This window comes from Eufriesea mexicana, unplaced genomic scaffold, assembly GCF_001483705.2.
Source record: "Eufriesea mexicana isolate 0111107269 unplaced genomic scaffold, ASM148370v2 scaffold474474812, whole genome shotgun sequence".
Taxonomy (NCBI): Eukaryota; Metazoa; Arthropoda; class Insecta; order Hymenoptera; family Apidae; genus Eufriesea; species Eufriesea mexicana.
In genome coordinates this window covers 1,028,865-1,042,419 of record NW_016907966.1, presented here as the reverse complement: position 1 = coordinate 1,042,419, position 13,555 = coordinate 1,028,865, and the positions used below count along the sequence as shown (strand labels likewise).

Genomic DNA, 13,555 nt, shown 5'->3' with positions numbered 1-13,555 from the left:
TATATATAATTTATTTAAAAAATAAACAAAAATATCTTCATATTTTTCTTTAGAAGATGTTTAAAAAAGTTATGAAAATCTATAAAAAGTTGTTTATAGTTGTTTATAGTCGGTAAATAATAAAGTTATACTTTTTTCATTAATTTTAAGTTAAATATTAAAATAGGTCTATCGATTTGCTGAGAAGATAAAAAAGTAAACCAGTCTTATCTTTTTCAAAAAACCCATGATAGAAATAATGTTCTCAATGCAGTATGGGAAAGGCTGAACAAGGATATTTGCATTCGTTTATCGTTAATCAGCCATTCGGATGATATCGTGTAAGCGTTTTAAATGGTCGATAACATAATCAGTGTAAGACACAGCACATGTTTTTTCGGTTTATCGTGCTCAAAGAAGGTGTAGAAAGCACGATAAAAATTCATTTATTCTTGGTTTTATTTTAATTTTAATGATAATATTTAAATAGGAAATTTAATACACTGAAAAAATTGCTGGATTAATTTTTAAAAATTGATTGATGAAAATTAGTTTCGAAGAACTTATTCCTCCTACGCAATTGTTTCTAAATAGATTTTAGTATCCATAAAAATGATAAAATCGAATTTTAGAATACAGCAATGTATTTTTCTTGTATAATTTCAACTACGTGATATGAAGTAATAAAATTCCTTTAAAAATTTTGCAATACACTGCAAACGGAAAATCTTTGAGCACCACTAATTTCCAAGATTACATTAAATCTTGGAATTCATAATTTAACTGCTTTGTGGAACACAGAGGATTTCGATTATGTAACATATAATATATTCTTTTCTCTTTTTTTTGTGATATAGGTCGATTTATTTCTGTATCAAGGTGTCCAAGAATTTACATTTTATCCTGTTCATGAATATTAGGTTTCCAATGAAAAGGTAAAAAAAAAATTATTTTAAAATGTGTATTTTAAAAAAAGAAGCTAATTAATTTTAGATAAATCTGCCGTATGCTTTTGTAAATTTAAATATAATTAAAGATTATATCTTATGTAATCTTTAATATATAATTTTTAATTATAAGGCTAAATATAATTGAAAATTATATTTAATACAAATGTAACGGCAGGTTAAAAAAAATAGGTTATATAAATTATTATGTTTACAATTTTGTTAATAGATGAGTTAAATATTAGTAACATTGTAATATATACAAGTACTATTTAATGGTAATAAATAGTATAGTAATATATAAAATTATAATATATATATACAAGTGTTATTTAATAGTAATATAACATGATTGTTTAATAGCAATAATATTAATTATTAATTAATAATCACTCAATCTATACTGATTAGTATAGTTAATAATTTATTATAATTTTATACTTGTATACTTTTAATTCGTAACTTTATTTACATTCTATTTCTCACTTTACAAGAGACATTGGAACATGGTTGATTGACATTGTTAGGTCACAGCTGACTACAATGGCTCGGGTTAGCTTATTTAATTTTAGAGTACCTAATTTTATTTTGTATTCTGTATTTTACGCCTCAAAGGCTATTAATGGTCTTAGTCACAAACAATCTAATAGAGTGTTAATAGCAAAATGATAATAATTTGTAACTAGACCTAATTTTAACTTATTTCTTCCAAAGTCAAAATTACATCACTGAAAAATAAAAAAAAAGAAAATGGTTAAAAAATTAAAATTGTAGATAAGATTAACAATGTGTTGTAGTTAGCACTAACATAGTGTAAAATTACCTAAAATCAAGTCAAACAATAATTATAGCTTTTCATTCTGATGCGAGAAATAGGAACTCCTAATTACTATAAATAAACTGGTTAATGAGAATCTAACGGTGTAACACTAAAACACAATTGTGAAACTTTTAAAACATAGATATACAACTGTATAGCTATCAAGTTACACGTCGTAATAAATGACTGGTAAATAAATAAAAATTTTCATGCACAAAGCCTCCATACCAAAAGTGCATAATTTATAACAAGAAATTAATGCACCCAAAAATTCCAATTTTATTAAGAAAAAAAAATTTATACAATCATTCAACATTCCAAATTAGTTTACAAAAAAAGGAGAAAAGAATCTTGCTCTTTGAAATCATAAGAAATCCCAAATGTAAAATAAAGAAAGATCTCTATGAATAAAAAATACTAAAAGTTTTTCTTGTATATTTTACTTCATTTATACTAAAACTACGTTTAATATCTATGTTTATAATAAATATTTAATTTGTTACATATGAAAATTCTAAATTTTAAAACAGAAACATTTTTCAGAATTTTGTACACCATCAATCATAAGTTATAAATTATTCATTAATACAAATGGTGGAAATCAAATTCGAATAGCTTTTTTATATAAATTTAAATTTAAATAGCATGGTGTTGCTTGTGATATTAACAGATATAGCTTTCGAATAAGCTATGATAAGTAGACATAGAGTTTACAACAGATTTGAGAATTTAGGTATGAAAATTTATCGGATGGAAATCGACTAAAAATCGACCGAAAAGATTTATCAATAACCATCAGCTAAAGACTCTTCAATTGTGTCTAATACACGTTAAAGTGTACTGTCGTGGTGTTGCATATAAATTAGATATACATTATACAACAGTTCTCGTCACCTACGAGCCACAAAGAATACTAAGAAGTTGGACAATTGGTTCTCCACGACCTAACGGATGTCTAGAAGCATGTTCTCTTCTGTTCCTTTTCTTCTTACAAGAAATAAAAAATCCATACTTACATAAGACAGTAATTCGTGATAACTATATCTTCAAAAATATTTTAAATAAAAAAAGAATTTAATAATGAACCTGCAATAAAAAAATCGTTTTTAACCTAAAAATATATAATTGTTTGCTACAAATATAAATGATCATATTTTATGATTTTATATTTAATTTGATAAATTATGTCGTTAATAAATATTATTTTCAATCGAAGAATTTATGCAAACATAACCTCACATGGCCGCCTCCAGTTCGCTAACAAAGAAATAAGTAACAAATAGGTAAGCCTCTTAAAAACCTTTAAAAAGTTTTAAACTATCCTTTATACGAAAATACATAACCTGCCAACAAACCTTTATACAGCCATTCATCAATATTCCTGGTTCTCTTACACAAAATAGAAAACAAACGTTCTGACTTTCTATAAAACCCTTGAAACTCTTACACGTACTTGCATACGAGAAATATATAACCTACAAGGTAAACTTTATACAACCAATTACGATACAATCTCCCTATTACTTACTACAGAATAACAAATCCAATATCTCCAATATCTCAATATAAAGGAATGCAAAATGCACGTTCCAATCATACTCAAAAAGAATCTGAAACACCTTAAATAATTGTGAAGTGAATTGTGAATACGATACGACGTTTCGAAAATAAGCTCTTCTTTACGACACTCGAATTCCATAACCTTTAAAACTGTTTTCACTCTCCAAGCAAGATGCAATTCCCTGGCAATCATGATCGAATCTGCCTTTTACCTGGGTGGCGGAAGCCGAGGGAACGTTTCACCGTTTCAGCGAAGAAAGTCATCGCGGTTAACTTTTCGTCACGGACGGCTGTGCTTCGCGGCATAGGGTTACGAGATGGCGTAGAGAAAAACGCGAAACAGTGGTCTGCCCGGGCGGAACGGCGGATCGTGGAATGGCAGAATCGGGAGAAACGGAGACAGAAGATATCGGCCCGGCCGTGTTCCTTCCGTCGCTCGACGCTAACGAGAATAAACTGCGGTCGCGTCGAAAATAGCCGCGCGAGAACGTAAATTTTGATCGCGCGCGCACCAGTGTCGTAAGTTGCGTCGCTAAAGCGGGAAAGTGGGTGACTTACAGCCCACTCAGGGTCAAGAGTAAACGAAGATGATACTGGGTTAGGCGAGTCCACCGTGCCTGAGCACTGTTTGACTCTTTCGCTACCACGGCCGGCCGTGGTCTCGTGCAGTGGTCATGTGTATAGCGACCCGCTGTAGTTACGGTGAGTGGAATTAAATTTGATTTGACGCGTGTTACTTTCTCCTTACATCTTTCTTTCTTGCGTTATCGTGTTTATTGCCGTCACAGTGGTTGTGATATAAAAGTATATAGATGTTATATTGGAACAAAAATATTGGTACTATATGTTACTGTTGTGTCATTACTATTATGTCATTATAATGTATATATTTTTGTTGTATATTATTGTTATGTTATTACTATTATATTTCTACTATATACAGAATGTGTATCATATATTATTGTTGTTATTGATATTATATTATTACTATTTCTGTATTAGTTATTTACATTATACGTATTACTTTGTAACATTATTTGTGAAATAGTTATATAAATTATATTTTCATTTTAAATATTGGAGAATTTAGTAGTAGGAATATTTTTTATCAAATTTATATGATACAAAATGGAGTAACAGAATGGAGTACAGAATAGTGTTTGTTAATTTACTATAATTTTGTTTTTCTCAAGTTTACAACCTACAAAATGGAGAATAGTATTTATTAATTCACTAGAATTAAGAATTCCCATTATTGATTTACTTTTTTTTATAGTATATTTTCTTATAGTACTTAATTCAGATTATTAGTACATTAATTTACTACAATAAAGGAAATCACTAATTTCTATTTCTTTCACTCAACAGTCAATTTGTCTTGGAATATATGCTTATATAGATATCCAACCTCTATATTTTTAAAAATTTCTTCAACTGATGATAATATTGTGTAACGTGACACATTTGATAGTTCCATACAATTCTTTCTAAATCTTCTAAAGAATCGAATCTTCCAAATTCGATTTCTTCATTGTTAGAGCGTTCATTGTAAATATGCCTTCACAAAAGCGATCCTGGCTTATGCGTTTATACGCGCCTATCGCTATTCACGTGAACAGCTGAGACCTGGCACATCTGCACCCTCGATAGCGATAGATGTACAATAAATCCTTGACACGGCGCACGAGCGAGTCATGAGTACAAGGGCCGCTTCCTCTTGGGCCTAGATCCTATGTTGACCTGTCCATCACACCAGGCCAACCTCTCAGCTATCAAGGTAGCCTGCATGCTCAGATTAGAACTCTATCCAACTCTGAGTTGCCTCCTTATTACTCATAAAATGATACATGGAATGTATCGATGCATAGAGACATCATCAAACAGACAATTGTATATAAAAATATTCAAATATTTGCGAACACCATTTGAATATTCCACAATCGACATTTAATTACTGAAATCTACGCAAGACATAACCTATAAAGACAACAGGTTGATCAGATAAAGGACAAATGATTAAAAACAATATTTAATGTACATATCAAAATTCACACAAGATTCGAATTTTGCGTTATTTATTCGGCAAAGTGTTGCCAACGAAGGAAAAAGGACAGCGTGACAGTTGATAGTTCAGGGTTGTTAAAAATGCAGCGATACATAAAAGAATAATGCGTCAATTGTTGAGCAAAAATTATAATTTTTAATTAAAAACCTGTGTTTTCTATCAAAATTATTTGCGTGAATTTTGAGACACCCAATATATGTATTATAAAAAACTAAGAATTTTTATATATGAGAGTAAAAAAAATATTTGACAGATCCAAACAACTCTTTGAGTATCCGTCAACATGAATACGTTGGTTACTCATAGGGAGATTAAATTGGTACATAAGAGGCACGTGAAACCCCAGTAATAAATTATTATTAATAATACAGGTATAAAATAAATAATCACACTTAGTAAGTCTCGAATACAGGGCTGTAGACAGTTTGGTATCGCTCTGTCTTGGCATTCGATGTCACTGATTTGTCCGTACCCTAACCTTATTTCGATGAACCGTGTTTCGTCGCAGCTAGGTCAATTTTCATTCGTATTCTTTTCGTCAAACAGTGACTCATCGAATGTGTACGTTAAGAGCATCTTATATCACCAATGCTTGTCTATTATTGATTCATCTCACTTATTTTCAGTGATGATTTTCACTGTTCCTACATTCAACGTTCTCCTGGATGAGTAATGTTAACCTATATAGGTAAAAGAGATCGAATAACAAGCCTGCGTCGAACGTATGAATTGATCAAAATCATTATTTATCCAGGATTATTTTTGCTCCTAGTAGTTACAGGTTGGAGGGTAGATGGCATTAGTTGCGCGGCGCAAGGACGCGGTATGGGTAGTCGTGAAGACCCATGCCTGAATGCAGCGCTAATTGATTCTCCTTGTCACATAGCAGGCGATAAGAAAATGGCACTTCCGATTGATGGTACGCAAGTGGATAAATAATTGACGAACACTGTATTTTACGGCTATTATCTGAAACTAACAGCGAGGGGAGATGTACCCTTGTATCGTCTCCCTGTCACGTTCTCTATATTTTTTTTTTTTTTCTAAAACATTTGTTTTTTTTATACTGTTCTAACTCTTCCTGCTTTTTTATTTTACTGTTTTACTATTTTTAAAAATTACTCGTTTAACCTTTCGGTAGCCGTGAAAGCACACGTGTCATAGACGTATAGGTTATGTTAGAAAGTCGTTAATTTAGGAGCGCTCATTTTGCTCGATTTCTCTGTAACTTTTTTGCAGGAGAACCTAAAAAGTAAAAACTTTTTAATTATAAAAAATAAAATAAAATTTAAATTATAAATAAAAATTATTATAGAGAAGAATATACATACAGGGTGCCCCATTTAAAAATTTCCTCTAATTATAATGACATAAGAAATATTTTCTACGCGATTTATATGGCGTCGAATATTTTCCTATAACGATCGATAACTGATTGTAATGGTCGATGATTTCATTTGTAGAAGCACAATAAATTGTACGTTTAATTTTAATTTTACGAGTTAAAGTTCACTTCTACTTGTTATGTAATAATATCAAAAACAAATCGAGTTCAATTGGTTAAAACTGGAGTTCAGTGGTACTTCGATAATAGACGCATTCTGCCTGGGTAAAGGACGCAAAATCGCACCACCATTTCCTGGAACTTCGATGCTGGCCCGATCACATGACACATCGAGTCGAATCTTTCTCTTTATTCCCTTCTAGCTTATTAGTTCTCATTCTCACTAAGCAGCAAACGAAGCAAAAATAAAATAACACGAGCAATTCTCGGAACATCTACCTCCCCTGTTAGTTGTCGTGACGCGTCTCGGCATGCGTTTACTATAGGGGCGTCACTGTATCTCCTTAATTAATGGGGTTTGGCTTAAGTAGTTTCAACCATTTTTTTTTATTTTTGTTTAAATAAAACTTGGTTATTTAAGACACCATTTAAGTGGAACAAACTTATGGTTCGTAGAGAAAGTGGAAATGGTTGTTACATTTTTTAATGGATAATTATTGGATTAGGTTAGGTTAGGTTAGAAGGTTTAGAAGCTTTTTGAGATAACAAAAAAAAAAACATTTTTAATTTTAATTGAAAAATATCGATATCATTGTAAATTTTTGCCTTTTGGGTTAATTAACTGGAATAGTTTACCTCACCTTGGGGTTAGGTTAGGTTGTTTACACAATAATGTTATTTCTCCAGCAATATAAATAGCAAAATTTGTATTCACGTTTTTGGAAGCTAAACGAGTGCTTCCAGGAAAAATTTATTTCTATAAGTACTATCATGCGAGTTTGTAACCTTGATAAAAATTCTGCTTGTTTTAGGATTTCTAAAATAGAACTCCTCTCTGTCTCTTCTCTTTCAGTATACTTTTGCCTGTAATTAGTCTATCACTATTCCCAATTTATAAGCTAACCTAAACTAACCCCTATTTATTGCAAAGAATAAAAACTGGTTTATAGAAAGAGACTGAGATAAAATATTTATAAGCATGCACAAAAAAATTATTTCTAAAATTATATACATATTTTAGGTTATGTTAGCACTCCAGAAATTTAATAACTCCATCTATTGTATATCAATAATTTATATACGTAACATATATACTTTTTTACTGTTTAATAATAATGGTCTATTTGCAAATAAATATTGCAATATTAATCAAAATTCAATATTCTTAACAATATTATATTTTTAACGTTTATCTTGCAGTGTAAGGAAGATAAAAAATATAATTGTAGTATGCAATTACTTTTTGTTGCGTTAACCATCTAAATTGAACTTTCATTCAGGTTACTTCCACCTTCTGTAATGTCTCTTTGACGAAAATGGTTAAAAGGAAAAGATTCGTATCAACAGACTACGCAGTGAGATCATCTCTCTTATTGTCGTTTTTTATGGTAGACAGGCATAATATACGCATACGTTGAAGGTGACCATTTAATGTTTGCTTAACGATGAAGACTCCTTATTGGCGTACTGGTGTTGCTTGATTTAGAGGTTTAATTAAATTGAACTTCTACTTAAGGTATTGACATTCGACATTGAAATTAAATATTTTTTTTTGCAACTCCAGCAGTGAAATTTAACGAATGAAATTGAATAATAAAAAAAATTAGTATCTCATATTTCTGAATAGTTTTCTTTTTAATATTTAGAATATTTAAATTATTCTATTCTACTTTACACTATTAGAATAGTTAAATATTTACATATTCGAGAGTATTACATTTTTTTTTTAATATTCTTTTTCATTTCAGAGATTATGCTTTTTTAAATTAGATTTTAGATTTCAGATATAGTGTTATAATACATTTTATATCTAGAAATTAGGAAATCTTTAAATATTCATACTTCAGAAAATCAAATATTTTAACTTTAATTCCAAAAATCATTTTTGCTTTGAATTACATCGTGCCAACTTAAATTCAAAAAAAAAAAAAATTTTTTAAATCGTATGTAATGTGAGTTAACTTAATTTAATAATTTTACTAATTAAAAAATTTAATTATATATACCTATATTATATACAAAAAAATATTAAAATACACTTCGCTAAATTTTGACTTAGGAATAAAAATAATTTAATTCAATATTTGGATAGAAAAATAACACACCTCTTCCAAAAAAAAAATGTTCTCCTTTAGCTGCATTTATCTCCCAATTTAAATTCAAAAATTGTGAAAAAGTAACCACCATGCATATTCCAACATAAATATCTCATATTTCCTTGTATCTTGACGTATGAAAATAAAACATATTTGTATTGTGTTGAGTCCCAAAAAGTTCTTTCACGTTTAGCGACGACTTTTCAGTTTCGTGCTAAAAAGAATTATTCAAAAAATATAGCCACTTCGCTGGGTGCGCGCGGTGTAAGGGAAGTCCTTCGAGTCGTTAAAGACTAGCAGGAGAGAACGAAGTGACCCGGAAGCTGGTGGCGCATCAAAGCAGACGGAAGTGGTTGAGTATAATTTGCAAGAAAGCACCAAGTCGAATTGCACCGTAAAAGTAACTTGCAGCAGTATCTGCAGTATCAGCAGGTGCTGCCGGTATCGACTTTCGACCGAAGCAAAAGTAACACACGCGGTAGATTCTAGAAGATTTTACCTCGACGCTTCACAGCTGAGCAGTGGAAAACCAATTTTCAGTATTCGAGAAAATTGCACTTATTTTTGTACGGTTATGTTGTTTTGAAACAACTGGAAGAATATACGTTTGAGACTAGAATGTAAGTTTAATTTTTACTTATATTAAATATAGATTCAATATTTATTTATATTAAATATAGATTCAATATTTATTTATATTGAATATGAAACAATAAATATTGTACATAATAATAAATATAAATAAATAATTGTTATATTCGGAGTGTAATTTATAAAATTACTATTTTTAATATATTTAGACTAATATATTTTATAATTTATGATACTTTTTTCAATTATTGTTAAATTATTAGCATTGCATATTATTGAAGAGAAGCTTACACGTTTCATTCATTTTTAATCATAGAACTGTTTTGAATATTTAAACTGTTATCTGAACTATTCAGATAAGTTATAGTAATATTAATATATTAAATATATATATTAAAATTATGTTAATATATTAATATATTAAAATTGTTAAGTATTATATACGTATCTTTAACAATAAATATGAAACTGTCTTGTTATTTACAAATTTTCAGGTTTTTCAATTTGTAAAGTATGGATAAAATAGAAATGATACTTTTTTAAATATTTTAATACATTCTGAATAAGTTTAATAGTCAAAAAAGAAAACGATAATTATTTCTTTCAATTATTAATTTATACATGTTAATATATGTTAATACTAACATGTTAAAAATTCATTATAAATATAAATAAAAATTCAGAACTTGTATTAAAAAGAAATTAATAACTTCGTTACTTATATATTTCACATATCATTAATTAATTTTATTTTAAAAATTCACTAAGTGAAAATTCAAACGAAAGTTAACTCGATACTGCTTCGTCATATTTTCTAGGTATATTCAAGTAACATTTCTATAGAAGATAAGGAAATAAAGAGATTTAGTAAAAGCATTCGTGACTTTCAGATTACACTAAATAGCACTGTGTCATTCTTGATTCATCGACTACAATAAGCGAACGTCGTGAGTACATCATTTATCGTCATGATAGCAATATTGTAGTCATACAACTTTGATTTAATCTCCCAAGATCTAAAATATTTATAAATCTGTATTTTTATAGATGAACTGATTCAAATACAAATCAAATTAAAGATTTAATCTCTATCCTTATATTTATAGTAACATCTGAGACCTACCTCAGGAAATAATTTAACATTTGAAAACAATTTATAAAAATTCAAATAAAATACTACATATGTTTTATTTGAATTTCTTTCCAAAATATAATAATATTCTGCGTTTTTCCATTTGATATTCGATTATGTTCACAAGGAAATCCTCAAAAGGACTACCTACCTTGAATTTCAAGCCATGTCTATAAATGTTTTGTCATTGATCTGATAATTCTTCTGCTATTCTTTAGTATTACTTAAAAAGTTGTTGAAAAATTTAGTCAACTATTCCTCAGATTATTCGCCAGTTAAAAAATTAAAATTTTTTCCATGAAAAGGATGAATGCATCAAAACCAATATTAGTAAATAAGGATGGAAGTACCATTACAGTCCATTTAGATTCAAGCACTGCTAGTACATGATGTAGTATGTATGTTACCTAACTGGTTTCCTAAATTAGGCTCAATATGTCAAAGAGCAGCTAGCATTATTGTTTACTGTTACTCTGTTTCTATTTATGGGATATGTAAATGCAATAAATGACCCAAGTACAGTGAGAAAAACGAGACAAAAGAATGATGAAGGAAGTAAGCTACTGAAAGAAACTACTGACATCTAAACAGAACTGTAAAAATTGACACACTCAGCTCTTTAAATAAACTGTATAATACACTGTTACTAGTTAACAAGAGAAGAAAATTAAAGTATATTATACAGCTTTTTGTTAAAATGTAACAAGTGAAGATGAGAAAGATTGTATACAATATTTTTATTTTGATATTTTGAAATGACATCTGAACAGAACTGTTCAAAAATTGGCACACTCAACTCTTTAAATAATTAGCTTTTAATTAATTAGCTCAGTTTTTAATAATCAACAACAGAAGAAGATCAAAGTGTATTATACAGTTTATTTAAAGAGCTGAGTGTGTCAATCTTTACAATTCTGTTCAGATGTCATTTCAAAATATATAATATATTATTGTATATTTATAATATTATAAAATAAAAATATTAATATAATATTGTAAAATAAAAATATTGTCAAATCATCTAAAACAATGTAAAACATAAAGTTTCTCATATACTGCAACTGGCTAATGCATACAATCCTTCTCATGTTCACTTGTTAAATTTGCCAAAAATGAAAAGAAATTGTTAAATAAATGGACTAGTTGTGGAGACTGCTGCACAACTTGCTCATTCCTCGGATTCAGATTAATTGAATTTTTGCTCGAGGGACACTTGAAATCCGTTGTATACGCAACGTCTATTGAAGTCGTTGAAGTACTGCAGTACAGAATTGAACAAGGTGTTCAACGGCTACGTGCAACACTGGCAAGTATCGAAAGAGTAACCAGATCAATGACAAGGCGTCCATAGGCAAGGCTTCAAATGCTAGGTAGCCACTTTGGGCATCTCCTGTGACGGTAATCAAATACCAAATGACAGAAAGCCACTGTATATGATGTTAAATAGAATATGTAGGAACTTCTTTCATATTTCTCAAATCCTTCATCTCACATAGGTCTCACACGTTGTAGGGTAGTCTTAACACTCTTTAATACTTCCCTGCAAACCAATAATATTCTGTTACTCCCACCACTTCAAAATTTCAATATTCTTTTATTACCATAAAATTGAAAAAGAAAACCAAAATTTTTATTTATTATAATGAAATGATGCTTCTTTCATATATCCAAAGAAAAATAAGGAACCTTCACAGGAGCTTCTCCTACAAGCAGGAAGCAATTATTATACATAAAATTAGGGTGTTAATGTAGAAGTTTATTAAACAATTTTTTCAAAATTACCTTATGGGTGACATATATCTCTGAGCAATGTACGGTTGTATTTTTCTTCAGGAAAGACGTATTTGGGACATCGAAGCTTTTACGATATTACATAGGAGCGATAAAGTCATTCAAATAAGCGATCCCCTAATTACTTCAAGCACCGTTCTTGCCTCCATTGTTGTCATTATGGGGAATACTTATTCTATCAGCATTATTGCTATGTTCCATAAATAAATCGTGTCATAAAATTAATTCGTTATTCTTGACTCAAATAAAACGTATATACAAGGTGTTCCCAAAAAAAGATGACCAGTTCCACGCTTCTGCAGATTTTTATGGCTCCTCATTCACGCCACGTGGTTCGCATAAGGCCCACGTTATCAAAACTAACAATTTTTTCTGCATCATGTGTCGTGTAATATTTACAAGGCTATAAAAGTCGTTGCTGTTCAGAAAAATATACCGGGTGTCCCATTTTATTACATATATAATTTCTTAAATTTTCGAAATTTTTGAAAATTAAATTACAATGTAGAAACAAAATTAAATCTATTTCTATTTCGAAAATTAAATTGGAAAACGATCCTTGGGGAAATTACAGGAGGAAATGGGGAAATACAAATAATGTGGATGTGAACCATCTTAGCGGGAAATTTAATTAATCTCCGATCTAATTAATATAATTAACCCCATTTCATCCCATTTTTAATCTCATTGGAAATTGCTTTGAAAACAACTTAAAAATATGAACGACTTACGTCGATAAGTTTAATATTAATAAATATTTAAATTACAAAAAAGTAATTTTTATTAATTTTTCGTTCTGCTATTTTTTAGGGTATAGTGTTGATGAACTTCTAGTTTGGTTTACTTAGGTTTAGTATCAAAGTCATTCGGGTTTCTTAAATGATTGGACAGTATGAGATGGGTTCAATGACTCCATACATACTCTGTACGATTTTAGTAAAAAATACAAGAGTGAAAGGCGTCTGTACTTGACCATTCCTCTTCGTCTCTTAATTCCACAAAGGAAAATTTTACCATTCAATGTAACCTCTCAAATACATTTATCAATGTTATCTGGGTTTTAAAAAATT

The 13,555-nt window shown here is 29.5% G+C and overlaps 1 protein-coding gene across 9 annotated transcripts in view; it reads right to left on the bottom strand.

Moving 5' to 3' along the window:
* Window positions 1-13,555, bottom strand: part of LOC108549506 (arf-GAP with SH3 domain, ANK repeat and PH domain-containing protein 1) — a 67,056-nt gene that overhangs the window by 50,338 nt on the left and 3,163 nt on the right. For 5 of the 9 annotated variants that reach the window (XM_017902915.1, XM_017902940.1, XM_017902932.1 and 2 more), the window contains exon 1: window positions 3,519-3,739. The exons of 3 other annotated variants lie outside the window; for them this stretch is intronic. In XM_017902915.1, the coding sequence (XP_017758404.1) occupies window positions 3,519-3,612 (94 nt within the window). In that variant the 5' untranslated portion in view covers window positions 3,613-3,739. Of the gene's footprint in view, window positions 1-3,518; window positions 3,740-13,555 lie in introns of those variants that run through there. One more of the 9 variants, XM_017902964.1, reaches the window with a different exon arrangement.